Source organism: Gymnogyps californianus, chromosome 11, assembly GCF_018139145.2.
Source record: "Gymnogyps californianus isolate 813 chromosome 11, ASM1813914v2, whole genome shotgun sequence".
Taxonomy (NCBI): Eukaryota; Metazoa; Chordata; class Aves; order Accipitriformes; family Cathartidae; genus Gymnogyps; species Gymnogyps californianus.
Genome location: NC_059481.1, coordinates 21052738 through 21080158, shown reverse-complemented (window position 1 = coordinate 21080158; position 27421 = coordinate 21052738). Strand labels below are relative to the sequence as shown.

The 27421-nt window shown below is 47.1% G+C and overlaps 2 protein-coding genes across 2 annotated transcripts; one reads left to right on the top strand and one right to left on the bottom strand.

Moving 5' to 3' along the window:
• The first annotated feature begins 888 nt into the window (after positions 1-888).
• On the top strand, positions 889-12781 carry SPG21 (SPG21 abhydrolase domain containing, maspardin). Its single transcript, XM_050903629.1, has 9 exons — positions 889-954; positions 4223-4316; positions 8252-8413; positions 9276-9356; positions 9944-10089; positions 10615-10723; positions 11206-11313; positions 11700-11840; positions 12181-12781. Exons 2-9 carry the CDS (start codon positions 4254-4256, stop codon positions 12301-12303), a joined length of 933 nt encoding a protein of 310 aa, XP_050759586.1. The 5' UTR covers positions 889-954; positions 4223-4253; the 3' UTR covers positions 12304-12781.
• Positions 12782-13058: 277 nt separating this feature from the next.
• Positions 13059-27172, bottom strand: ANKDD1A (ankyrin repeat and death domain containing 1A). The gene is made up of 13 exons (XM_050903425.1): positions 27137-27172; positions 24607-24710; positions 23824-23922; positions 23113-23211; positions 22542-22646; positions 21593-21691; positions 21081-21179; positions 19835-19933; positions 19385-19483; positions 19040-19138; positions 17988-18086; positions 16434-16529; positions 13059-13953 (listed from the first exon to the last, which is right to left on the bottom strand). The coding sequence occupies exons 1-13, from the start codon at positions 27168-27170 to the stop codon at positions 13768-13770; spliced, it is 1317 nt and encodes a 438-aa protein (XP_050759382.1). The 5' UTR covers positions 27171-27172; the 3' UTR covers positions 13059-13767.
• Positions 27173-27421: the final 249 nt, after the last annotated feature.

Sequence of the window (27421 nt, the reverse complement as noted above, 5' to 3'; positions counted from 1 at the left end):
GTGGTTTTAATTTCTGCCAAGCTCCGGATGGATTTTAACCCTTGTAAAATACAGGTTTAACACCACCACCTAGAGCCAGACACCTGCCAATCTGATTTTAATCTGCATTAAATCCACCACCGTGTCTCCTTTCAGGAGCCTTTTGAGGGAGTTAGGCAGGAATATCAGGTTAGGCTCAGGGACATACTGATGTGCATCGACAGAAGCGGTTTGTAACTCAGTTTTTAGCATAGCTCTGAATTTAGCTTTTTTAAAATACATTCTGTTGGAATAGACCCAGCTGATGAAAAGATCCAGATTTCGTATTAGACGAACAAGCGCTGCACAACACCCAGACCAAGGGAGCTGGATAAAACCTACTACATTAAAAGTAAGACCCCGACTTGAACACACGCCGTTTCACTCACCAGTGCTTTCACTGAAATCACTCGGGATTTCTCACATATATCAAAAAAATGACGCGCTCTCCCGCTGGATGGCAGCGGCAGGTCACAGTGACGCCTGCGCCAAGCAGAGCGGCGGCAGAGAGCGGAATAAAGCACCACCAGAGAGCCACCGTGCCTTTTTTCCTAGGCTAAAAAACCAATTCTGTGAGGAACCGCCCGAGCGGCGGGACAACGGCAGCAACCGACTCCTCAGACCCTCCCGCCTCAGAGGCGCTAATGGCGGCCGCGGCCCCCTCACAGCCCGCCGACCAATCACCGCCCCGCCGCGGGGGGGCACGTGACTTCTGCCTCGGTAGCCATGGCGCCGGAACCGCTTACTTCCGCCTCGGCAGCAATGGCGGCCGCCCGCCTTCCGCTCCTCCCGCGCTCCTCCCCGCCGTCACGTGGCCGGCGCGAGCGCAGCACCCGGAAGTAGCGGCCAGCGGCGGGTGCCCCGGCTTGGGTGCGCCGGGGGGAGGAGGAGAGCGGCGGTCCTGCGTCCCCGCCGTCCCTGGGCCCTGCCGAGCCGGTGAGGGCCGAGCAGCGAAAGAGGAAGGGGGGGAGGAGGGTGTTCGTCGCTGTGGAGACAGGCCTGCCCCTCTTCTCAGGGCCCCGGACCGGGGAGGGGGCTCTGAGGGGCTGGGTGGGCCCTGAGGGCCCAGGGGGTGGGGGAGCACTGAGGGGCCGGGTGGGCTCTGAGGAGACTTGAAGCGGGGGGGGGTGTGTGTGTGTGTCTGTCTGTCTGTCTCTCAGGCTCCGGGACAGCGTTACCTCTGGACGAGGCCGTGCCTGAGGGGTTGGGGGGCTATGAGGAGGCGTCGGGTCGGGGGGGGGGAGAACCTGGGCTGGGGGTGCTGAGTGGGGTTTTGCCCCCTTCTCCCTGCAAAGCTGGGGGAGCCGGCTGTGGTTGAGGAGGGGCATGGAGCAGGGGCTGGGGTCGGTAGGAACAGCGCTGGGGAAGAGGGGAAGGTGCCTGCTGCTGCGTCCCAATTGTCTGTAACTCTTCTTCTCCATTGCCTTGCGTTTGGTGTTCATAAAGCACCCGTAGCCCTGGCGTCTCCCCTGCGTCTCCTGGTGTTTGCCTGCAGCCCCCGTCAGCCCTCGGTGCTGGTATTGCTGATTCAGGTCTCTTGGCCCGTGGGAGTGGGCACTGCGTGGCCTGTGCAGTGGGAGAGCGGCTGCACAGCGGCCCTGGCTCAGGCAGACACGGCACGGGGGAGAGGAGCGAGTCGCCACTCGTCTGATCCACTCTGACAGGGGTGTCTTCTCTAGTGGCAGGGTCAAAGTCTTTCTAAATCAATAATGAATGGAACATGTCACTAGTGTAGCGGGGATAACTCACAAGGAGAATATTATCAAGTGCTCTGAACACATCCATAGGTGATTCTTCCTTTAGAGGAATTGTTTTTAAGAGATGAGAGTTCTTCAGGTTTTTTGGTTTTACTAAAAATGAAACTTGGGTCTTTAGAGGCTGGGTCATGAACAACATTGGTTTCTTTGTTTGTGATTTGAGTTACCTTCGGTGGCTGGTTCCCTGTTTTGAGTTCATGGTTCAGCTTTTCTGTGGCTGAAAGGGCACATAGTTGTTGTTGACATGAATATTTGTGTGTGCAAATTTAATGCTGCATTTCTGTGCCAAGGAAAAAAAAATTCAGTAATAGGACATCGACTTCAGCAGAAACATCTATAATCAAAGAAGAACTGTTTACTCTTGCTTTAAAAGAGGAGCAGTCCTTAGGAGTGGGGTCACAGATGCATCTTTACAAGAAAGGAGCTGGGGAAAATCAGCCCAGGTCTTGGTGGCTAATGGTTTGCTTCCACAAGTGGTAACAGGTGAACTGGGAAGCTCAAAATTTAGGTTTCAAATGGATTCTTAACTTGCTCTGCTGCGAGCTGAGGTACGCTGACAGGACGAAGTACATCTGCATCCTACCCTTTCCTTACCTAGTCTAACGATAGACAGCTTTGTGCTCCCAAGTGATGTGCCAGCCCGCAAAAATTAGCTTAATGGTGCTGAAGGACTGAGGTGGCAGAAAAAGAGAGGTGATCACAGCGGGAGGACATTGCCAACCCTTTATGGCAACCAGAATTATTAGCAGAAAGTCTTCCTTTCCTGCGCCTCTGTGTTCGCACAGTGCCTGGCGTAGTGAAGCCCTGACCATGACTGGTATTTCTTGGCCCTGCTGTGATATAATACTCAAAGCTAACATGTTGTTTTAAGGCATTTGCTGTAATTTATTTCTGCCATAATTTTGTCACCCCATTATTTGCTGAATAGCTTTTGAAAACTAGTTGATGTGTAGTTACAGAAAGGAATTAGTAGTCTGAACTGCTGTTTCCGTTCTCTGGTGACCAGCTGTCCCCCTTAGTCCAGTAACGCATCTTTGTGCCTGCTCTGCTTTGCAGGTTGTTGGAGTAGATATTTTTTTACCTCCGCTGTAATTTTACCTGCTGCCAGACTATACCAAAGAGCAGAATAGTTGATGCAAGCGCCAAAATGAAGCTACACAAAATTGAAACAGTGGCCACACAGCTGAATTTCCTACCTCAAAGCCTCGTTGGATGTGAGAGGTGTATCACGTGCTCTGTGGAAGATGTGTGTTGTCTTGCAATTTAGAAAGTAATTTCCCTTTTAAAATTCATGTTTTCTGTACTTGGAAAATGGCAAATGAAGACCGAAGGATGAGGAAATTGTGAATAACTGTTAACCTAGCTGTAACCCAATAAGCTAGTTAAGCCTGCACACTGGCAGCTTTGCTGCAGGGAGAAATGGAGTGACTCACAGAACATACCAAGGTCTTATTTTATGGAGAATTAAGAAACAAAACCTATTGATTTATACTTGGCAACTGTTAAGTAACCAGAGCAAAAGTTGCTTTGTTTTATTATGCTCAGTGCTGTGTGTGAATGCATGAAAATAATCTCCTGAGGCAGTTGGCTTTCAGAGTAAAACTCTTGAGTCTGCAAGCTTCAAAACTGTTTGATACCATCTGTTGTATAAATGGAAACTAATGGTCTCTTGCTGCTTTAAAAAAAGTTAAATCTAGAAGTTACCAAAGAGTTTATTACTAATTAATGGAGTATTATAAGACACTCATTATGTATGCCAGGACATTTTGACTTCAGAGTGAATTAGTGGCATTCCTGTGTGGACCCAACTGTGAATCAATTTGTTCTGTATTAATTGGTGTGCTTCAAAGATATCTTTGTTGGTCACCCCTGACAAGAGTTAGCTTCTGTGTGGATAGAATTAAAACTTCAGGGCTCTTCTGTAAATTAAGCCTCAGATCAGCTGATGTTCCCAACATGCTTTGGAACTCCTTTGGGTCAGTTATACTGAGATGGAAGAATGTGGTCTGAATACTTCAGCAGTAGGTTCATGAAATAATGTAAGTCTATGGTTTGTACTGCGGAGTGAATTGTGTGAATATTTATTAGATATAAATTTGGACTGTTTTATAAATTAAAAAACCCCTGAAAACGTCCTTTAGGTTTTTAAGCCACTTACAGCCTGCAACACAGTTGTCTTTCTCTACAACTGTTACATGGGAATGCTGTTACAAAAGCATCATCATTTCTTAATAAGGCCGTCAGGTGACTGCCTCTTGGGAGAATAATTAAATGGTTTGTGATGAAAACTGAGGATAAGTAAACTTGGCGTGAGTCAGAGGTAGTACAATCAACTGATAAGAGCAAACTCACCCTGCAAATGCTTTATGTACAGGGCACAGCTTTTGAGTGCTGCCTGCGGTAAAGCTGTCGTATTGATTTCTAACTCTGTCGTCTCTTTTTTTCAGGCTGACCTAAACTGAGTTTTTTCTAAACATCATGGGAGAGATTAAAGTCTCTCCTGACTATAACTGGTTCAGAAGCACAGTTCCTCTTAAAAAGGTAGGTACAGCTGTAATCGACTTGTGGGTGAAATGTCTCCTCTTGCTTTGTAGTGGGGGAGACTGTTTGGTTAATGCAGAACAGTTGTGGCTGTGCTAGTGACCTGGCTTATCTCCTGAACTGTTGTTCCCTGTGTCATATGAATGCATGAAAGCACACTCTTAATTTTCACATGCTTCTCGGAGGTCACTTCTGCATGTAGTGGTGGGGAGCAGAGGCTTGCAGTTGTGAGCCACGGCAGCGGTGCCTGGCATCCTGATGCCAGCCATGCCTGAGGAGGAGACTCGGAGGAAATAGCGTGTGCTGGGGACCACGTGCATGGCCCGTCACGGAGCTGCCTGTGTGCACTGCACCGCACCAAGGCAGGGCAGCTGACCCGGCTGCCATGCAGCCGTGCTGCCAGAGCCACCTCCGCAGTTCCTACCCATTGTCCTCAGGCCGAAGCAGAGCATCTGAAGGTGACTTCTCAGCAGTCGGGCTGCACGCAGCATTCCTGAGAGTGGGAAGGTGCCTTAACCGCGGTGGAAAAAACCAAGTGGTTTCTTCTGCTGCGAGTCCTTTAGATGTCTTCTGCTTAATCACACTGTCCCACCACTTTCTCCTCTCGCTTGGATTTCTCCGCTTCCTTTCACTGAATCACAGGAGGATGTTTGAGGTGTGCAGTGCTCCGACTTCTACTCTCTATGTGCCGAGCGGCAGAGGGCACGGAGTGCAGTACTGGTACGTAGCTCCTGACCTGGGCTAGCTCTCACGCGTACCTGTGCAGATAAGGCTTGCTGAGGCTGTGGTTACAGACTAACCTGCAGCAGCAGCCCAGAATCCTGCCAGACTGAAGGACAGTCTTGCCTTTACACCCCAGCCTGCTGCTCCTGCAAGCACGGTCACTCATGACCGTACAAGCCGAGCAGAGTCAGTGACCTACCTAGCGTGGGGGCTTTTGGGCTAAGCTGACTTCCAGCTGGTTCAGTTCCCTAATCTGGATGACTGCGTGGGCTGCAAGAACACGGGGATGGTGCTGGCAGCAGAGGCAAGAGCAGCATTACCTCTTTCAACAGCAAGTTGGTTGCAGTTGGGCCACTCGAAAGGGACTGTGTCCCCAAACCTAAGGAACAACGCTTATATGTGCCTAGCATTATTTCCACTGAGTGGTGTGTAGCTTTCTATAAGAAATTACCTTTATGGAAGGGCTGTAGGATTTTCCGTTCAGGGTTTCTCATTCATTTTTGCCAGTTTGTGTCTTCTGTAAATAAGAAGGATCCATTGCTGTTGACTATGCATGCTCTGTCTAGGCTCTAGTTGTCCACCTTCTTTCCGTTTCTGGCCAGTACCAGATCTGCTGGGTCTGTTTGTGCCATGCTGTTGCCTCCAGGCAATGCCTCACCGGGTCAGCAAAGCCGGGAGGCAGTATTTCAGCGGAAAGACACGTGGGTGCTCTGAGGCGCTGCTTTATGGGATGCAGTACGGTAAATGAAGGGAGCTGGAGGTTGTGGTTACAACGGAACGCATTGCTGCTGCTGTGGGGGCTGTGGGACGCTGCAGCTCACTGCTGGGGGCCACTGCCTTCAGCTGCTGCTGACTACTCAGGATTTCACAAATGGGGACGTGTAAACTGAAGCTGCTGTTGACCTGGTGACCTTCAGACTAGGGAATACCTTACCCTCTTGAGTGATTCAGTCTACTCAAAAGTAAAATGATGCCACAGTGATGAATGTGAGGTATGAAGAAGGTAGAAGTAAACAAACTCGTCCTGGTTTCTGGAGAGAGAAGAAAAAAAAAAAAACCACCACAATTTGAAGATGTAATTAATCTCTGAAGCAGTCTTTAGGAATACATTTGCTTGCATTATCCCCCCAAAAGTATAGGCAAAGCACATGCAGTAGAGAGGAAGGAATGACCAACCGTCATTACTGCTGGTGAGCACACATTACTGCTGTCAGATCGACTTCAGGAAGCAGAGCCAGAGCTGTTTGTTTGAAAACGGGCTGAGATGCTCCTCCTGACAGGAGCAGGAAACGCACAGCTCCATCGCCCTTCCTGCTCTTGTCAGATATAGGAAGTACAGCACAGAAAATAACATTTTTTAAACTACGTCTTTAGCTTTGCCTGTGAGCCTCTATTTGCATATGCTGCTTGCTGTCTTAGGTAAGTCCTTCCTAAAAGTCTTCAGCAGGGGACACCCTGGCTCTGCTAAACTCAAGGGGGAAGTTCTGCCCCTTGTTTCAATGCAGTGCAGATTTTGCCCTTTATGTAAACTGTAGGCGAATTTGGTCGATCGATCAGAACAAGAAAAAGGCTGCTGACCTACCAAATCAGCAGTTAACCATGCTGCTGTCCGCCTACGCAGCGCTTAGCCTTGTTTGGGAGCCGGAATTAAACTATCCGGTTATGTGGCTAGAAATCAAATAGAACAATTGTCTAAACCCATTGATTCTTTGTCTGGGCTCGAGGAAAGAAACGTTATCTCTCAGCCTCAGCTCTCTTGACGTGAACTAACTTTGGTTTTGTGATTTCAAGGAGTATGGTTTGCCTCTGGAAATATTCCTAAAGATAAACTTTGTAGTAGCCACCGACAGCCACCCTGAATGGATCCAACGTTACCGATGGAGTAACAGCTGAGAACGGCAAGGCCTGGAGCTCTGGAGTTGTGTGCAAAGGGTTGGTTTTGGGGGGTTGGGAGGGGGTTTGTACAGAGTTTATTTTTAAATGGTTTCAGTGGTCTGGAAGCTCTGGTATGCAATCTTTTATTTTCGTAGAGACTTTGCAGAACAACAGCATCATGTGATTTCTCACATGCTCCCAGAGCCTGAAATACTGGCTTTATTACAAGCAGATTTGTTAGTCAAGCAAATCTGATTTGTGATACTCTGTTCTCTGATTCCCTGAGAAGCTTAACTGCTGTGATGGAAAGGTGAATTGTGCTTGTATATTGCTATTCAAAAAGCTATAAAATCTTGGTACGGAGGAGATGAATTCCTGCTGTGTGACACAGGCTTTCCTCAGAGGTTTGTGCTTGTTGATCTGGTATGAGCTGCATGCTTTTGCTGGGTTGTGGAGTGTTGAAAGAGCATCCTAAATATACAAAACAGTTTGCTGGTAGAACAGGCCCTGTAAAAACAAGTCAGGCTCCAGCAGTGCTAGAAAAGAAGACCTTTACCTAATTCTTATACTTTTAAAGATACTAATTGTGCTAGGACTTCTAGCTTCTGCCCTGAGACGGGCACTGTATGAGGAACTGCTCATTAAGGATAGCGTCTTGTGTGTGAATAATCTGCTTCAGCCAGCTGCGTGTCCTAGGCACTCCAGATGCTCCCGAGATGCTGCCAGATGATGGAAGCGTTTTCCTTTCCAGGTCAGCTTTGCAGTGCTGCTTTGGGAGTTGTGTGCATCTCTGCTTCTGGCAGCCAGCTATAGCTGTTTCAGATCAATAATGTGTGGTGTTAGCTGCTTAATTCAGTAGGCTTGCATGTGTCCAGACCTGTAACATCTTTTGTCCGGTGAATACAAATGTCGATGGTTGTTTAAAAAGCTGCCCTCGGGGACAGTGCTGGCTCTTCCAGCCTACAGCTCTTGCTCTCGGTACCTTGAACTGACCTCCTGAGTCTCTCCTGGGCCATGGCACAGTGGCTCCTTTCCCAAGACGTGGTGTTCGTTATCCAGCTTACGTCAGGACACACAAAGCATTTGGTCTGACAGTGCATGGCCGCAGTTCTGTTTCCAGCAGTATTCACACAAACATTGTAATTCCAGTTAGTAAACAGCCTTAGAGAAGAAAGCTATTGTGAAGAAGAGGAAAAGATGGTCTTGTTCAAAGGGGTCTTGAGTATTATAATATTTACTAGATGACAGAAATTTTGTATAAGCAATCCTGGAAGCTGGCTGAAGAACCTCATTTGTCTTGTGTGTTTCTTCTCCGCCCATGCCTCTCTCTTTTCCAGATAATAGTAGATGATGACGACAGTAAAGTGTGGTCGCTGTATGATGCAGGACCTAGGAGCATTCGGTGCCCACTCATATTTCTCCCTCCTGTAAGTGGAACTGCAGATGTGTTTTTCCAGCAAATTTTGGCGCTGACTGGATGGGGCTACAGAGTCATCGCTGTGAGTATTCTCAGTCCTGTGTCAAAGTTAGCTTACTCGTGCTTGTTGCTCTAATCAGAGGTTGGATAATGAAGATGAACTTCTTAGTGTTGACTAAGGAGAATCCACAAAAAAAATTATTCTAAGTTGTACTCCAGAGTATGTAGTGTGCAGATCCAGGCTGAAATCTGCTGTACGTTTATGGCAATGTTTACCCAGATGCTGGGTCTAGGTAATGCGTACGCATTATTAACTTCTCGGTCTATTTTCTCCCTTGTGTGCCCTGGACACCAGTCATCTTTGCCTCCAGCTGGATCTTTGTTAGCCATGAGGCAAGTGTATGGGTTAGTTCAGGGTTCCCTGTTTGCCTTAGGGATGGTGGGTAACCTGGTTCTTAGCCTGCCTAGCTGCAAATGCTAAGTAACTCCTTAAAAATCCTAACAGGATGCTGTTTTGTGACTTTTCAGCTCCTGAGCCGAACTGAAGCGATTGATTTGTGTAACAATATTTCTGCTAAACAGTATGGCTTTAGGAGCACTGCTGTTTCTCTAGCAGCAGTTAATGATTTCTGTACCTGCCAACTTTACGTGCTACAGAATCGCTGAAAAATCATTCCAGCCTCTCCTCCCCCTGGTTACAGAATGAAGCAATGCTGCACTTTCCCCAACACACTTGCTCTGCGGTGCTTTCAGTTGTGTATTTTTGTGCAAGCGAGGGGGAGGTGTTCGCACCCTCACCTTGCTGAGGAGCGTGAGCCTCATGGTACCGGAGAGGCAGGTTGCTGTCTTTGAAACCTTTCATGTGAGAATTGGTATGACTTTCAAGCGGACAGCTGACAGGTACTGATCAGAGACCGGCTTTTTCTGACTTCCTATTATTTTAGCTGCAGTATCCGGTGTACTGGGATCACCTTGAGTTCTGTGACGGATTCAGAAAACTGTTAGACCACCTTCAGCTGGATAAAGTGAGTGCTCCGAGATGAGGAAACGGACGTATAGTTCCAATAAAAACCTAATGTTTGAAAGAGTCTCATTTAAGAGCAAGTGTATAAAATATGACACAAAAACATAGCCTATAAATAAAGAAGCTGTGTTGCAATTTTACTTTTGAAACAAGTTTATTTTTGAAGGTGAATACCTTGGTCTAAATTCAACTGTTGTTCAAGGCTTATTAAATTGTATTGGTTAACTAGTTTTTCATGAGATCTTGTGGAAGTTATTCTTCCTAACTCATGTAGCGCGGAATACCACAATAAAGTATCTTGGATCGGAATAGCTATTGAAGACAAAGTGAAATGTTTGGTTTTTCTTAAGCTTGATGAGCAAACAGAAATTTGAACTGTGACCTGGAAACGCTTTCTTTTTTCGGTATTTATCACATTTATGTCATGCATAAAACCAGAAGCTGAATAGAAGAGTTGGATTCTTTTAAAAAAATGGGTTATGAGGACAGGGTAAAACTTGAATGACTTATTTTTGTAATGAAACGTTGTACTTAGAGGTCACTTATTTCAGAAGTGTAACATGATCTGGTTTTTTTTCCTTGAATTAGGTTCACCTTTTTGGAGCTTCTCTGGGAGGCTTTCTGGCTCAAAAATTTGCTGAATACACACACAAATCTCCGAGAGTTCAATCTCTGATCCTGTGCAATTCCTTTAGCGACACTTCTATCTTCAATCAGACATGGACAGCAAACAGGTAAGGAAGACTGAGACAAACAATCAGATTTGTGGCATTAATTGTCTTTTTTGCAATGAAATGTCATGCTGATCTGGTTGGACGTGTGTCTAACCTGTTTCCAGGCTGGGTGAGGGAGGTGCAGGATGGAATACTTGTGACTTTTAAAGCCACGCCACAAGGAGAATGGAAATTGTCACAACTGGGACTGTGGAATTTGACAGACGAGTCATCCTGTGATCCGCTGTGGATGTGTGGTCAGATTTAAGAACTCTGCCTGTTTTCTAGCAAAGCCATTTAGAGTGAGAAAAGTGTTATTCACCACGTTTAAAATATACTTTTGCAATGTAAGGCTAACAGCTTCCCAGAGCGTTTCGAGCACCTAGCTGCAAGGTTTTCCATCGCTGTGCTCCTGAAGCTTCTTCAGGATTTCATTTGAAGTTAAAAGCACAAAGTCTGTGCAAGGAAAGGGAGCGCTTACAACAAAGCATCTTAATGTTGGAGTCCTGGGTGCTTGAAGATTGTTACCTCTTGTTTCTGTTTTAGCTTTTGGCTGATGCCTGCTTTTATGCTGAAAAAAATTGTCCTTGGGAATTTTGCATCCGGTCCTCTAGATCCTGAAATGGCCGACGGGATTGATTTCATGGTGGACAGGGTAGGTAGCTGTCTGCTCTGATGGCTGTGATGTCAATCTCTGTAGCAGATTTACTTAGCAGGTGGTTGTAGGTATTTCTGCTGCTTTCTTCATTTACTTACCCAGAAGGGAGGAGTAAGGAATGGATCCTTAGCGGGTGTTGGCTGTCACGGCCCCAGCAATTTAACTGATGCTGTGACCGTCTGCCTTACGGTTCTGTTTATTTATGTAGATCCGAAGAGAGGAAGTTAAGAAATTGAGATGGAAGAGGAGAAAGTGCTGGGATACGTCTGTAGGCCGTGCTCTGGAGGCAGGCGCGACTAATGGAACATGTTTTAAGCATTTGTCTCATGCAGAGAGATACTAAGTTGGAACTCTAATCTTCATCTGAAGTGCAGTCCTGTTTCCCTTCCAACCTAACTTCTCTTTGGCTGTATCGTTAATATTGCATTAACTTCCTGCAGTGAAATATGTTGTTAATCAGCGTTTCTCTCTACTGAAAGCTGGAGAGTCTGGGCCAGAGCGAGCTCGCTTCGAGACTTACCCTCAACTGCCAGAATTCCTATGTAGAACCTCATAAAATTCGAGACATCCCTGTAACCATTATGGATGTAAGTTAATCTCAACATAATCTTTTTTTTTTTTTAACACTGTTTCCTCCCCCTGGCAGGTGGGGCCTGGATATTCTGTTTCCAACTTAATAAATATTTGCAGCGTCTAACTTCAGATTTAGATAAGCCTTCTACTGACTGGGCAACACCCTGACTCTTCTGTGTTACATTAGGAATTGGATATTCCGTGCAGTAACACAGCCGTATGTTTGCGTAGCGCAGCGTTAGCTTTCTAGCTGTCGATGCCTAACGTGTTTGCGGGTTTTGTTTCATTAACGCTGTTCCACAGAGAAGCTGAGAATTGCTTCTAGGAGCAGCATATTTCCAGTCTGATTTAACAAGCCAAATCTGAGATTCAGAACTAACTGCTGTGACTTGTTACGTAGGTGTTTGACCAAAGCGCACTTTCGACCGAAGCAAAAGAAGAAATGTATAAGCTTTATCCTAATGCCAGAAGAGCTCATCTGAAAACAGGAGGCAACTTCCCATATCTCTGCAGGAGTGCTGAGGTCAACCTATATATTCAAGTGAGTCTCTGCATTCCAACCCAATCTACTAACAGGTGTAGCCAGAACGGCAGTAGGAAACTCCTGTTCTGTGCTTGCTCTTGTTTCTTCACCTGCTTGAGCTCCATTTGCTCTGGCTCCCAGATCACGGATACAGAAGGGCAGGGCTGGGAGCAGCCACGTTCACGGAGGGCTGGCTTTGGGGTCTTGGCTGTTGCCTGCTTCCTCTGTCCTCTCTGAACTCTTGTCCTCCAGAGCCATGATTCCATCCTCACAAAAATTACTCCGAAGGAATGTTTCTCTTTTACCAAAACCTTATGCTTTTACACCTGTTTCAGTGTTGTTTTCTGTGTCCCGACAGATCCATTTACTGCAGTTCCACGGTACCCGGTACGCGGCCATCGATCCCTCCATGGTCAGCGCAGAAGAGCTGGAAGTCCAAAAGATCAGTCTTCACACCAGCAATGAGCAAGAAGAGCAGTAGGTTTTGGAGTGCCGGTGAAAATGAGGCATCGGTTTGGTGGTCTTCCTGTGTACAATCAAGTGTTCCCGCTCTGCCTTTTTCCTTGCGTTAGCCGATTATCACTGTGTGATTCCAACAGGATCAATAGTTAGTGAACAACCCGCGGACAGTAACCTCCAGCAGTGTAATGGGATAGATCTGCTTCATTTTTAGTCTTTGAATTCAAGGAAGCATCTTTGAAGACTACAGTTTTAAAAACAAAGACATTTTTGCTACCAAAGTCTTCACTATCATGTTCTTAAGCAGAACAGCATTTCTTTTTATATTTTTCACTCTGCTGTACATATTGCCACCTGCAGATCGTGTACTTATAAGCTGACATATATTTTTGTTATTTGGTTTAAAAGATGTTTAAGTGCCAATGTTGCCATCACTTATTTGCTTCATATGTTGTGTTGTAAGTTAGTTTCTATTTGAAATAAAGCGTTTGAATTTTTAACTTTCTTCCTGTTTAAAAAGGTTTTCAATAAAACTTCAATTTCAGCAAGTGTCTCTTGTTTTCACTACAAGAGAACAGCGGTGTAGCTTACCGCAGTCCTGGTTTGCCTCCACAGATACCTCTAGAGATTAAGAAAACCAGCCCCTTCCGCTTGAGTTCACCTCAGGCATGGAACAGCTTGAATTACAAGGTTGCACTGGTTTAGCTCCAACTAAGAATTCTGTAGTATTTTTTAATAAAGAATGACTAAAGCATAACTTGCAAATTTAAGGGTAAAATCTGGATTTATTGAAATACAGACATTATTTTCCCCTTGAAACACCATAAAAAATAAATACGAAGTATTACATGACAGATTGGTATTTAAGAAAACCCTATGTCCTTGTCAGAGGCTGCGTAGATAACCCACAACCATTCTTATCTTACACTTTTCCAGCTGTAACCTAGGGATTAAAAAAGTTACCCATTTGATTTATAAACAGTACATGTATGTTAATGTACACTTACAAACAGTGTATGTTAATGTACTTTTTGTGAAGAGTCGAAACGTTAAAGATTGCGACCCTTAAGGTTCCAAGAGGACCAAGCGGTACCCTTGACTCTTCTTCTTAACTTCCCTACTGGGGTGGGAATTTATGAACACAGCTAAGACACAAGTGACAGACACCCCCTCCCCCCAAAAAGGTAAGTAAAGAGCACTCCTGAAAACAAAGGCTTTCCCCTCAATAACTTAAAAAATTGACAGTTTAATAATTTGTATACAAAAATGTGATGTAAACAAGTTACAGTAAAATAGCGTAGTATTTCCTGATGCTCACAGTATGACAAGTGAGGCTCGCGCACTGAACTCTTACTACAGCCCCCCGACCGTACCCGATAGCTGGTAAGAATCTCCCTTCTGCGTAAAGAGCCGTTTTACACCGTTCGTGTTTGCTGATACCCTTGTTGTTTCAGACCGCGAAGGCGGCAGCAGCGATGCTGGCTGTTTATGACGAGAAGCCCTGAAGTTGCAGCTGCCTTCTGATGAGTAGCGGAGCAAGGGTTTCTCCTGCAGCTCTAAGCCAAGCTGAGGCCGCATCAGTTGAAGGAACCACTGGTGCCCTCCCGGTGTTACATTGCTGTGCACTTCCGTGGAGAGGCAGAGTCTGCGTTTGCTTTTTTACGAATGCTTTCTGTAAAAGAAGAGAGAACGTTCTGCTGCACAGAAAGTATAACGCTGTGGCAGGATGTGTTAATTTATCAAAGTAAAAAGGAAGAGAAAGAAATGACGTGCCATGGTAGCATGACAGGGCGGCTTCCAGCTTGTGTGAATTGCCTTCACTGAAGCTTTCCTCTGTGTATGTTCTGTAACCACAGAATTCAGGTAGCGCTCACTGTGCGTTATTTGAAGGAAGACAAAAGTATTACCTGCTAAATCTCTTCTTCCGATTCCCACAAGGCCTTCGTACAATCCCTTGATTGGATTTTCTCCTGCCGTGATTGCGCCATGGAGCCAGATAAGCAACATTCTGTGGCCATGCTCCCTGTAGCTTTTAGTGCCTGGCAAGATCAAACCACAACTGAAATCCTGCACTTACAGTGCACGGCCCTGACGGAGCCGATTTCTCAACTGGTGGGTTTGGACACCCCTCCCTCCTCTTTGGATTTTACTAGGAGGCTTTAAAGTACAGTTTAGCTTAATTCCTGGTTGTGGTGTGATTGCTAGATTAATGTTAAACTTAATGGACTGGGCCATGAATGAGCTTGGATTTGTCAGACAACCTTTCATGGCAATACAGAGTTTCTGCCTTCAGAGCATAGCTTAGCCCCTTGCTCGCATCATGCAAACTACAGGAATCCTTACAGTAACTGAAGCAGCGGTGATCTGCTTCTGAAACTCAGAACCTGCTTCTGCTAATGTCTCTCTTTTAAATTCTAAATGGGACATCACTGCCTTCTTGGTTCAGCTCCTTAAAAGAAAAAAATAAACCCAGCAAGTTTCTTCTGTCCTATAGAACAAGAATTGCAGCAAGAGCTCACAGGTCTGGGAAGTGCCTCAGGAGCAAGCAATGAACCACTAACCCCCATGCTTGTGTGCTTTACTCCTAGACAAATTCCAGTGTGTAGATAACTCCACATTCATTAAAAACAGGCTTTTTAACCTCATCTTTTGGTTGTTTCAAATAAGCCAGCTGGTTTTCTTCATGCTTTGCTATTACTGCAGACTTATCTCCTAGAAACACAGTCCACGTGAAGGAAGGAAAATACCTGGGCAGTGTTGTATACCTGTCCATTGTTGCTCAATGGCCCTAATGTGGGCATCAGTGAATTTCCAGTAATGTGCCAGCTTCTTCCATTCACCAGGTTTGAGGTACTTAGTAGCTAATCTCCACATTACCGAGCGAATGTGCTGTGTTTCCAGCCTGTGATCTTGCTTAAAGGTCAAGTGCTTTGCCACCCAGGAGTCGGAGTCGCTGTTCAGATTGTCCTGCAAAGCCAGCACAGGGGTTTCAGCTGGGAGGCTGCGGATGGACCTGTCATTCTGCAGCCTCCCACATCCTCAGCTCTGCAGGTCGCTGTGAGTTCATCCTGGCACAGCACGTTTTTTTAATTCTCTTTATTCTCTTGTTTCACTCTGTTCTAACTATGCACGTTAACAAACACTGTTAATAGCAGCTTTGCTGTGGAAGCCCATGCAAATCGCAATTTGCATTTCTACAGTGCCTTTTATCTGGGGCTGGTACGCAGAATCCTTTAACTAAATCTCCTTGCTCCCCTGCAACATAGGCGCGCGCTCGCCTTCTTTACACGCTAGACTGCAAAGAGGCTAAATGACTTTCCCCAGGGCTGTGCGGGAAGCCCATGCAAGGCCCTGATATACACAGCATTACTCCTGAAGCTGCGCCTGAGCCACAGGCGTACTCCCTCCTTTCTTTCCTTTTCTTTCCCCGCCAGAGCACTGTCTGTCCTGGTATGGGAGGATGCCCAAAGTCTTAGGAAGACGCAAGGGACGTGGCGTTTGGCTGTACTTTCAGCACGCCCTCTGCTCAGCTTGGTTTGGGCGCAGGCTTGGGGTAGGCAGGGTTTCAGCTGGGGGGACCGGGGCTGAGCAGCTGCGCCTTGCACACGGGGCCGTGGCAGGAGAGAGGCTGCTGGGCCTCACTGGGAAACGCAGGAGGAACAGCCCCAGCTGTGGGGAAGTTTGAGAGGGAAATCGGTTGTATGACTCCAACAAGAACTGATCACTCTGCTCGCAAGGCTCCCTTCCACTGCTGAAAAACTCCCCACGTCCCATTTGGTGACCTTGAGCCAAGCATTTTCCTGCTCAGTGCTTCAGTTTCTCCTTCTGGGAAAAGGAACTAATGCTATCCCACTCCCTTCTACAGGGCTTTGGGAACAGCTGCCAAAGAATCTTTGAAAATCCCTGTTCCCTTCAGCGCAGCCTGGGGTTTTTAACAACAGAGGCTTTTTTAAATAAGGAAAGCCTTAAGTAGATGTTGTTGGCATGGTGAGGACTTTTGTTTTTCTTAAGTAAGGTGACGAGAGGTCAGGCTGTCACAGGATGTCCTGTATTTCTTTGCCTTCTGACAGCTGGTAATGTGGAGTCTCAATGGAGAGGATAAAGCTACATCTGCCCTGGAAAGCGCAGGGGACGGTGGTGTAAGCTGCTCACCTTTTCCCATTTGTAAAACCGATCGGCTTTGATAATCATGTCCGCCAAGTTGATGTGATTGCCTCGGGCGGCGACATCCAGAGATGTTTTCCCTTGCTGAAATTAGAAGGGGAAAAATGAGCTGGAAAAGACCTTGCACGCTTAGGAGGTACGCTCTCCATGCCCACCCGGCAGTCTGTAGCAGCAGGCAGCATGGCCTATTGAGCAATGCACCCAGCCGGGATGAAAGACCTCTACCAACTACTACCTGCTCTACGAGGAGCACGGAGTTGGACTCGATGATCCTTATGGGTCCCTTCCATCTTGAGATATTCTATGATTCTGGTTCTAGCTTCGAGCTACTGCGTGCAGGGCACAGGGAGTCCTTTTCTAGGCTCTGCAGCATCTCCTCTGTTGCCGCAGGGGATCTGCCGGTTTGGCAGAAGCGGTTGGGAAAGCATCCTGTAACCCACGGTGGATGGCAGGGTGCTTTCAGGCTCCCAGCAACGTGGGTGCGGCCATCAAAGGACCAGCTCAGCACTACAGTCCCAGGCATTTTACAGCCTTTTGCACAGCGGGTTTGCTGACACATGAAACTGAAGTGATTTATACAACCTCATTAATTTTATAGGCTCCACATACACATGATTAGAAACAGTCTCCTAGAAGCACAGGCTGATGGGACTATGAAAATGTAATTACGCTCCTTACACGAGCATCATTTTGGATTGGGTGGGAGGGCAATTTGTATTTATATCTAAAAGTGTATAAGTGTATAGCAGAAAAGAACAAGACTTGAAAGCTGCATGAAGGAAAGCGAGCCAGCCCAGCCATCAGGCATGCCAGTGAGAACAGTTCTCGCCTCAGATGTGAGCAGAAACCCAATTTCACACAGAAAAGTGTGAACGTGTTCCCTGCGCTGAGTCTCCCTGTGGTTCCACAGACTGCTGGAAGGTGGCAAACATTCACCGCAGCCGAAGGCCGTTTCAGCCAGGTGGCTTGGAGTCCGTATGTATGTGCTTTAACCCACTGTGAATGGCAGACACTATTTTAATCTCTGCCCAAGCCCCCTTCAGCATTTTCTGGGCACATACCAGGCTTTCAGGCTGCACGCAACTTGCCTGATTCCTCTAGAATTCCTTTTGTTGGTTTAATTAGAGGGCAAAAGCCCTGGATACCAGTGCCAGATCTATACCAACCAGATACTTTTAACCTATTAAAACATGTGTGCTGTAATTCTTGAGGTATATTATTTATCATTATTCGAGAAGATCTTTGATACTAATGTGCATGATAGCACAAGTAGAAGTAGAAGGAACTAGAACAACTTTGAGAAGAAAAAGTTTGCTCACTGTATGAACTGTTTTCTACCTTCCTAAGAACCAGCCACTTCTTTCCTGGAAAACACATCAAAGTAACCTACTCAGCAGTGTTTCAAAGCCTTATCCCTGGAAATATCCAGATTTTAATGTTATTACTAGCCTTCCTTGAAAATTATAAAAAACAGTGGCAAAGACCATCCATATTTTCCCTCCATGTGCCCACAGAATCTATTCAACCCATGGAGACATTTACCTTGTCTGTTAGCTTCAGATTAACTCCTGCAATGAGAATCATTTCAGCAATGTCCTGCCTGCCATGCTCCGCAGCGAGGTGGAGTGAGGTCTGCTGCCTCTGCAGAAGGAGGGTGAAAGGACTAAATTTCAGAGGAGTACAAGTGTGAGACTGGAAGGACAGGACAGAACAATACCAGGAGGAAGCACTATAAGAATGCTGTCAGCTCTGCCCTCCTTTCCCTCTATCCCTTTATAATTGAGGGCCAAACACCTTCCTACCTCAAACTGGAGTTGGGTTCCTCAGGCTGAGCGGAACTGGTCTGTCCCTGTCCCAGCATCAGCACTAGGAAGCCTCCCTGGTAACATTTCAGTCTGAAGAAGGAACCTCTTCAGTTCCATAAAGCTCCCTAGGGTCACTTATAGGACTGTACTATTTCCTGTTATTTAAACAATTTTTGTAGGCAGATAGTTTGGCCAAGGGAGGAAAGGACCTGTGCCAATTCTTTGTTCCTGGGACACAGGGCTGGGTTAATGCGTATGCACTGTAAACCGTACGCACCTTGGGCCTGTTTAATGGAAACAACTAAATTCAAACACAAAATGTGGCAATTCTATGGTGTCATCAGGAGAGAATGTCACTACAAGAATGAACATTAACCGAAACATTACAAACGAGCTACACAAAGCCCCTCATTCACAAAATTACAATTTGGTGAGACAACCAGCTACCTCCAGGCTTGCCTCCCATTCTCAGCCCCCCAAACATTTTGCAAAGTATCTTCCGGCCTGAAATTTCTCCCACTTGCTTCCAGCAGGGAGAAGAGAGCCTGGCTACGCAATGTCACTGTGCACAGGTTCCAGGGACATGGCACAGCCCACATGTTGAATGCCATCAAGCGATTACCTCACTGCAACACTCAGAATCTTTCACAGGTTTCATGTTTCCTAAGTTGCGCTTCCAGGTTTTCCCCATTTTAAAGCACTCCTCTTTAATCCTGTCCCCAAGGCGATCAAATCCCCCATGAAATGGGTTCACATTTCAAAGACAAAGTACAGGAGCTGCAGTCTTACATTATCTGGAATGTCAAGGTCACACTCTGCGTCGATGAAGAGCTTCACCATGGCTGGGAAGTTCTGCAGTACCGCGATGTGTGTCGCCGATGCATTTTGCTGTGGAAAGAAGACCCCGTGCTTAGGAAGAGCTTAGCTCATGGCACTGAAAGGACCATGCTGTGCCCAGCATGTCTTATTGTAAGACAGCTGCCAGCCTGGGCTCTGGGTGGACTGGGGATACTGCCCCATAAGCACAGACCCCACAGCAGCACTGGTCCTTGCAGAGTTGCTTTGTGCTCTTCAACAGCTCCGCAAACCGCCTTTGCCTTTTTGTAAGCGATGAGAGCATTGAGCAGGACTTACATAATTAACAGCGTCTGTGTGGATTCCTGCATCCATGAGGATCCTGGCTAACTCCTCGTAGCCATGCAGTGCTGCGTAATGAAGGCAGTTCATCTTCTTCTGAGAGGCAAGTCAGAAGAGATGGGTATTAGTCAGGGCTTCGTCTCAGAGGCTGCAGTTGTTACAGACTATCCACAGAGATCTCCCTGCTTCCCTCCTGCAAGAGCTCCATGCCCCTATACCGACAAATTCATAGAGATTGTCTCCACAGCCAAACCAGTCCCAAGGAGCTTCACCCGCCTGTTCGTACAAAGCCGTGTGTACTTTCCTCTGGACTCCCTGCACTATTTCCGAAGCGCTGGGCTCCACACAGCCTCACCCGATAACGGGTGCCCTCCCTGGGAGGCCACAGGTCTGGGCAAAAATCCACAAAGTAGTGTCTGGAAATGGAATCACCTCCACGGAGCTAACCTGGGTTTGGGCATTGACATCGGCACCTGCTTCCAAGAGCAGCTTCACACAGTCGCTGTGACCCCCCTCAGCAGCCAGGTGCAGAGCCGTAAGTCCTTCCTGGACAGGGCAAAAAAGGAGACAAGCAGCATTTCTGTAGACAAGGTCAAGACAGAGCAGTGGAATGAGTAAGCCTCTGCCCTGTCTTCTGAATCCACGACACGTTAAAATACCAATTCTGAGGGCCAGGGATCTCTAATCGATTGTTAGGAAAATAAAGAACACAATTATCTGCCATGACATATCAGAGTACTGCTCTGTCCTTATGCCACTGGAAATAGCTGGCCCATGGGCCACAAGACAGACATCGTGTTCACCATCTTTTCTCCCCTTCAGCCCATTGGCAAACAAAAAAGGATTTCACGCGGACAATGAAGACAAACCGTTCTCCTGGTTTGGAGCCCAGAGACAGCCATAGGCAAAACTGGAAACCTGTGGCCCTCAACCACTGGTTCTCCCTTCTGAGGGCTGCAGCTCATTTCTTTACAAGAAAACAGAAACACGCAGAATTCCCAAGTGATTTAATCTGGTTTTATTATTGCTCTCCGCACAAAGGGCAGCTCATCTGGGGGAAGACAAATGCTACCAGAGTTACCACAGAAGGTGGTTTTCCCTTTCTTTCAGATCTTAATCACAATCAAATACACTTTTCAAAGACAGTAACCAAGTAAGACTAAAAAAATTGCGGATAAACAGAGTGTGCCCTGGAATAAGTAACAGCGTTACTAAGCCAATATTTGCTATCTAAATCATTAACTGTGTTCCAGCCACATAATTTCCCAAAGCAGATCTGTCAAAGAGAGATCTCAAACAGAAGGTCCATATGTTCAGTGACTAAGTCAATACTATAAAGCATTGTGAAGTTTAGTTTAAAAACACACTCAATAACCATTTAGGCACTTGAATGTACAAGGGTCAGGGAGAAAAAGGGAGATTAAATAGAGCGATAAGGTAGGTCAGCAGATACAGCAGGAAGAAAAGACAACACTTTAGAATTGGATATTGGTCCAAGAAGGATGTTGCCTTTCACTGATATTCTGCAAGTGTGACCTGCATTTACACACATATGGTTTAGATAAAATCAGCTATCTTCTAGACCTCTCCAGTCAATACTGACTATTCAGCGTAATGACTGTGGCAGGAGAGTATTTTTAGGGAGGGAAAGGGCAAAACTGATGTGGTTTTTATTTCATTTAAGTGTACTTACTAAGTTCTTTTCATCAAGGTCCACTCCAACATCTATAATCTTCTGCAGCACAGAGAGGTGTCCATTTTTAGCAGCTAAATGCAATGCTGTATTTTCTTCCTGAAAGTAAACATCACTTCATACATATATGTATCCCAGGACTGAGTGTTCATACACCACAACCTTGCACAGAGTATATCCAGCGTGACTGAAAAGGAGGTTGTAACCAGCAGCACAAGTCTCAAACAGTCTTCTAATAGGTGTAGCAGGGAGGGAAGAAACCCAGCTACCTTAAACTGGAGCATGGTCCACCAGGCTCGCTGTGTATCCTGTCTGAAAAGTCCTGGAGATAAATCCAACACGGACTGAGGTGCAAATGGCTTGCAAGTGGATAGGGAAAAAAAGCCCTGACATACCACAGCCACAGTTACAACTGCTGATAACTTGCCTGCATGTTGGTTTCCCGTTCACTGACTTTCACATCCTCTAATCCTTGGACTTTACCTCCTTTGCGTGTGGTTTTATGCCCGTACCTTGTCTTTGGCACTGTGAGAACAACCCAGTCGAATTAGGAACTCCACCACCTCCAGCCGCCCATACTCTGCAGCCAGGTGAAACGCTGTCCTGTCCATCTTTGAAAGGAAACAAAGAAATACAGTCCAAGAAAGGCTCAGAAAGCAAAAGATTAGATCATCTGCTGCAAGCAATATAATAATGCCTTGCGCGATAACCCAGTCCACAGGAAGAAAAAGTGCTGCACTTCAAAAATTGTTATCTTTTATCCTGCTCTTAACTTTTATTCTGCTTTACATTTAGGATGACCCTAACAAAACAAGGTGAACAGAACTACCCACTGGGGCTAACAACTCCAAGCACTTTGGTCTCGCCAAACACTGGAAAAGAGATCTTTTCAGCGTTTATTTCATACAAATAGAGGATAATAAATAGTTTACTAAAAGCAACTAAGGATAAAAAAACGGAATTAATATCTGAGACCCCAGTTATCAAGTGAGTCAGAACCCCTTTTGGGGAAAGCCAGACCTCTTGTTGCTTCATTTAACTGCCAAGCATCAGAGTGGGGATCACTCTTGGAACCATGAAGGCCATGGAGTGGAAAAGAGTGTGCACTAGCTCCTGTGTGTTCTTGTGCTGTCTTCAAGAAAGATCAGCCAATGCCGGAACATGCTGGGAGAGGGCTACCCTTGGTTATTACTTACCTACAATACACTCTGGAGCATCAGCTGCAAGAGAGGACACTGAAATCCCTGAATTTATTCTACAAAAGGCTACACTGGGAAGCCCTGGCTGCTGAAGCTTGACCAGAGCCAGAATCCCCATCATCCCTACGCCCCGCTCTGCAGGAGGGCTTCCTGGAGTAGCATCTGACTCCGAGTCCCTTCTCAAGACCAAGGGCAACATTCCTGCTAAGCTTAGCAGAGTAAGATCAGACTTCGTGAAACAAAGCAGTGAAAGCCTTCCTACCTTGTCTGTCTTATCCACACACATGTCCTCCAAGTCCTCCATGATGAACTCCATCACCCGGATGTGTCCCCTCTGAGCCGCACAGTGGAGCAGGTTCCTGTCATTCTGGAGAGGAGATAAAGGACCGCTCATTTAACAAGTCCAAGACTGCAGGACAGTCTCTTTTAACAACTTCTTCCTGTTAGCAAAGACCCATTCCATGCCTCCCTGCACCTCTAGGGCTAAACTAGCTTGTGCTGCAGACAGCAAGTTATGACTGATGTATTAATGCTCCTTTTCCCAACCAAGGTCTATTTCAAAATACAGGGACTGCTCGTTCACTAAACTCATTTCCCATTTCTGTAACACCTTCCACCTCAGCACTGCACAAATGTGAGCTGAGAAAGCCGTGTACGTCTCTATAGCTACAATTATTACACCCGTTTTAGGAATAAGACAGAAGTGCAGATGGCAGTCCCCATAGCAGATGCTGTCACACACGATTACCTTAGCTCACAGGTAAGCCTCTCTCTCTCCCCCCCCGTCACTGCCTAGAGCCACATGATGGACTCACGTAGAGAGACTCTCTCACCCTATTGACACAGTTAATCTTGGCCCCAGCATTGACAAGGATCTGCAGGACGTGGAGGTGGCCAAACCAGGCAGACAGGAGAAGCGCACTCATTCCAAACTGGGCGGAAGAGAAGAGAGATACTTACAGCTAAACTGCAGCCGCCGCCATCCCCACCCTGGAGGAAAGCTGTCCCTCTAGCTTAGTGAAGTTTCCCAAATATTTTTGTTTCTCTCTGGGTTTTTTTTAGCCCCGCTTTCTGCAATTACTATTATTCCTGCCACAGATGGTCGCAGCAGCTGAGCAGAGACCTGCCTCTTGACAGCCACTTCCTAGTCAATGGTGTGTATTAGCCTGGTTGTTACGGGGGAGGGAGAACTTGCTGGCTGTCACTGTCTTCCCACAAGCCCCAACAACACGACCTGAAGAAGCCAAGCATCCCCATGCTGTACAGAAAACCTCACAGATTCTACCAGCCTACTTCCCGGTCACTGTGCGTGCAAGGAAAAGGCCAAAGACAGAGCACAAACATATCTGAAAACAAGGCTTTCTCCAGAAAGGCACTGCACCTGCCTCAGCAGGGACGCCACAGCTTCCCAACCACTGCAATGCCTTGTGCCACCCACCCAGGGCAAAGGTGCAGTCTGTAACTACCAGCCCAGCACCCAGTCCCTGGCGCTCCCCCACACAGAACACATTTGCATGACACGCAAGGGAGATCCGCCTTCATACACTGTCTTTGTCATCCACCGGAACATCGTGATCCAGGAGCAATCGCACAGCATCCACGTTCCCTGCTCCTGCGGCCCAGTGCAGGGCTGTCCGGTCTGTCTGGAAGGGAAGGAAGGAGAGAAGGAAGGCTGATGTATGCAGAGTGCATGTGTAATTACCAGCCTTCCTGAAGGCCAAAATCTCCTTTGCCATCCATGGAGCCAGAATTTCTCACGCTGTGCAGGGTTTTCTTTGGACATAGCCCTCTGTCTCTTTGCTCTCTTGTCAGGCAGCCAGGTGCTAGTCACCTTCTACTCAGAAACTGCACTTCTGGACTATAATGACAGCACAGGAATAAGAAACATCACTGACCATGGATGGACAGATTGAAAGAGTAAAGATGGGTGCAATCACATATTTCCAGGAACCTACTGGTCAACAAGGGGAGACCTGCACCAGGAACTGAATTAGTCCCACAGCCTTGGCGTACAGAGATAGCAAAATCAAAGCCTTTCATTGCAGCCATGTCTATCTGGCACAAGGGTTCCAAGGGGAACCATAAATTATCACCCTCCCTCAGTGCTTCCAACTTTCCAGTCTGGCCAGGATGACAGGGCTGTGGGTTTCAGTGTGATGTGAAATTGCTTCATTGCCACAGGCCCTATTTAGCACTGGGTCGTGTATTTTAAAGCTTTGACCAATTGAGCAGCTAATGAGAAGAGTAGCATTAAGGAGCCGCAGTTCTGAAACACAGCCTCAGCACTCCCTGCAGCTTAGAGGTGGAAAAACCCAGGACTTACTTACATTGTTTTTGGCTTTGATGTCGACCCCTCTCCTGATGAGCTCCTCCATTCTGGCCGTGTCATTACGCTTTGCCGCATCGTGGAACTCTTTCTCTGAGTGAAGCACTGCAGCAGAGACAGAAGAGCGGGCATTAAAACAGTGCTGGCAAGGAGCACGGAGCAGCATGCCCCAACAAACCTTCCCTTCATCTCACTGGCACCGGTGGCTTCAAGGAAGGATGACTGCAGAAAGATTCTTCCAGCAAGAATCCCAGCCCTACAGACGTTGGCATGTTTGCTGGATTTGTCCTCTCCCACTATCTCCCCTTTCCTGAGTACCCCTGTGCCACATCAGTGGTGCCACATCCAGTCCTACCAGCTTCTCTTCTAATTCAGTGTCTTTCTCTGCCTGGGCTTGCTCCAGCTGCAAAACCTTTTGATCCATTAGGTCCGTGTCCTCTGGGCATCCTCTGAGGCCCAGAGCTGGTGTGAGGGCTCAGGCAGATGACACAGACCCTTTCCTCCATCCCTCCACTTACATCCCACTGCTCTACAAGAAGGCCTTTACACGTGGTCCTGTTGTGCCCCTCCGGGTAACCTGAATCAGCCAAGCAGCACAAAACCGCTAGCCTGGCCCGTGATCAGTGTTGCATCTCTTAACAGACCGTGGCAGTTCTGGGCATAATTTACCACAACCGGCAGTATTTGTCCTGCACAGTTAGGCACAATTTAAGGGTGTTTACTCTCCATGCTGGGCCTTGCCCCAGCAATCTTCTCCTTGATCGAACAAACCTTCATGCCAAGAAACGAGAGGAAGGCTGTGACTCTGGGCCTGCCGCAGCCCCACAGGGAGGCTCTCAAGGTTTTTGGCAAGGCTGGTGTCAGTTTTTGTTGGACTCAGTCTCTGCCCTAGTGCTTTTGGGGAATTCTTTTGACAAGCGCTTGAGTCAGACCCTCAGCCTGTCACATCCTGCTGGAGAGCTGTCTCGGATGCCCTGCTCTCTTCTACATTTCTGCAGATCTCAGGCTGCAGTTTGAGGGTAGCAGGGGCTCAACGCAACTTCAGTTTGTATCAACGTATCAACTAGACACTAACCACATGCCGTACGAGAGGCATCGAAACATATTATTGTTCCTGTTCCACCACACTGAGGAGAGAAACAGGAGACTTGCTGTCTAAATAGCACTACCCCATTTCTCTCTGGAGGGCACAGAAAAAAGGCACCCCCACCGTGGACTCTTAAGGCAACAGAGGTATAACCTCATCCTCCAATTTCTGTTCCTCTTACCTTCAAACAAAAACCTTTAGCTCAAGAAAAACACAAATAACACAAATCTTAATACCAGAAAGGGTCATTCAAGAGCATTGAACTTGCTGCTTCACTGAAAGCAGCAGGATTTGGACACTGATTTCTGCAGGAACAGGATTTTCTGTGCTGTATATTGAGACCCCGTTCTCGTCTGGTCAGTTGTGTTAACAGGACTGCATTTCCACACCACATAGACCCTTCATTTGAGCAGAAATATCAGGAGAACTTAGGAAAAACCTGTGGAGTTTATGTTAATTATTAACACCAATGGCTACACACATACTACCTCCTTGCAAACGCTTACCTCCGTTCAGTGGAGTAAACCCTATGTTTCAGTTAAGCAAATGTTGCTGCCCCTGCTCTCCAGGTGACAGAAATGTGTTCTTACATTTTATGATTGCACAAAGCATCATTGTCAAGAGATGCCAAACTGCCCCTTGACTCATTCATTCTTTCCTCTACCTTGGAAGATGCAGTAACAAACCTTGCATCGCTAAGGTTGTAGAAGCCACAGTTTATTTATTCTCAGCAACACATGGGAAACCATTTGATGGTCTGAGTTTCCTACTTAGTGTCCACACCGGCGAAGCTAGCCCTGTAAATGTAAATGCTCTCCTCATCATGGCATGCACCCGTCCAACAGCAGCATTTCAGTAGATATTTAGCAGTTCTTCCTTCTCTTTTGAGCTCAGGTTCCAAGGTATTTCATACCTTATGGTACCGAATATGAACTCAGTCATCCCAAACAGCGTGGAAACCAATTTAAGCGATTTACCCTCAGTGCAACGCACCAACCCACAGGCAGTTCATTATGCAAGAGATTTAAAAAAAGCAGCAAAGGAGATGAAAGGCATGCAAAGAAATGCACTAAAACTGTCTGCTGGGCTCTGCTTGAGGCTGCAGGACACAAAGACAACCCAGGATGGCCGGGGACTGGTCGATAAAGGGGGCCAAAACGCTGAAGTGGGGGGCACCGGCGTTATATGCAGCATCTTAGGGATACAGGGTGCTTTGAGGCAAAAACCTCGATTCCCGCGTAGGTTATACACCTACTTTGTTTCTGAACGGATTTTTATGCATCTTGTTATTCTTTAAAACACCTCGGCCCTGCCCCTGAGTCCGTCCCCCCCGGCCCCGGGCCCGGGGGAGGCCGCGGCCGCCCTCTCCCGCCACACAAAGCCCCCCCTCAGGGCGCGGAGCCCCCCGCCCCGCTGGGGCAGCCCCCGCCTCGCCCCCACTCACGGGTATCGCCCTCCGACGCCAGGTCGTCCCCCATGGCGCGGCCCGCCGGCCCCGCCAGCCCGCCGCCGCCGCCGCCGCCTCAGGGCGGGCTGACAGGCGCGGCCCCGCCGCCTCACGGGCGGGCTGACAGTCGCCGCCCCGCCGCCGCACAGCGCCTCTTTAACTGTCATTTAAAGGAAAATAAATAAAAGAAACCCTCTTTCCGACAAAAACGGTGTTTTCGGGCCGTTTTGGGATGAGTTGAGGGGGAAAATGCAGCTACCGCCATTTCGGTCAGGGGGCCGC

Excerpts from the sequence above, each read along its gene's own strand:
- SPG21 (XM_050903629.1), top strand. The coding sequence starts at position 4,254 with ATGGGAGAGATTAAAGTCTCTCCTGACTATAACTGGTTCAGAAGCACA. Across the intron at positions 4,317-8,251 it reads GCACAGTTCCTCTTAAAAAG|ATAATAGTAGATGATGACGA; the intron begins GTAGGTACAGCT and ends TCTCTTTTCCAG. Across the intron at positions 11,841-12,180 it reads AGGTCAACCTATATATTCAA|ATCCATTTACTGCAGTTCCA; the intron begins GTGAGTCTCTGC and ends GTGTCCCGACAG.
- ANKDD1A (XM_050903425.1), bottom strand. The coding sequence starts at position 27,170 with ATGGGGGACGACCTGGCGTCGGAGGGCGATACCC. Across the intron at positions 23,212-23,823 it reads CGGTGGATGACAAAGACAGT|TTTGGAATGAGTGCGCTTCT; the intron begins GTATGAAGGCGG and ends TCTTCCGCCCAG. Across the intron at positions 19,139-19,384 it reads ACACAGACGCTGTTAATTAT|CAAAATGCATCGGCGACACA; the intron begins GTAAGTCCTGCT and ends TTCTTTCCACAG.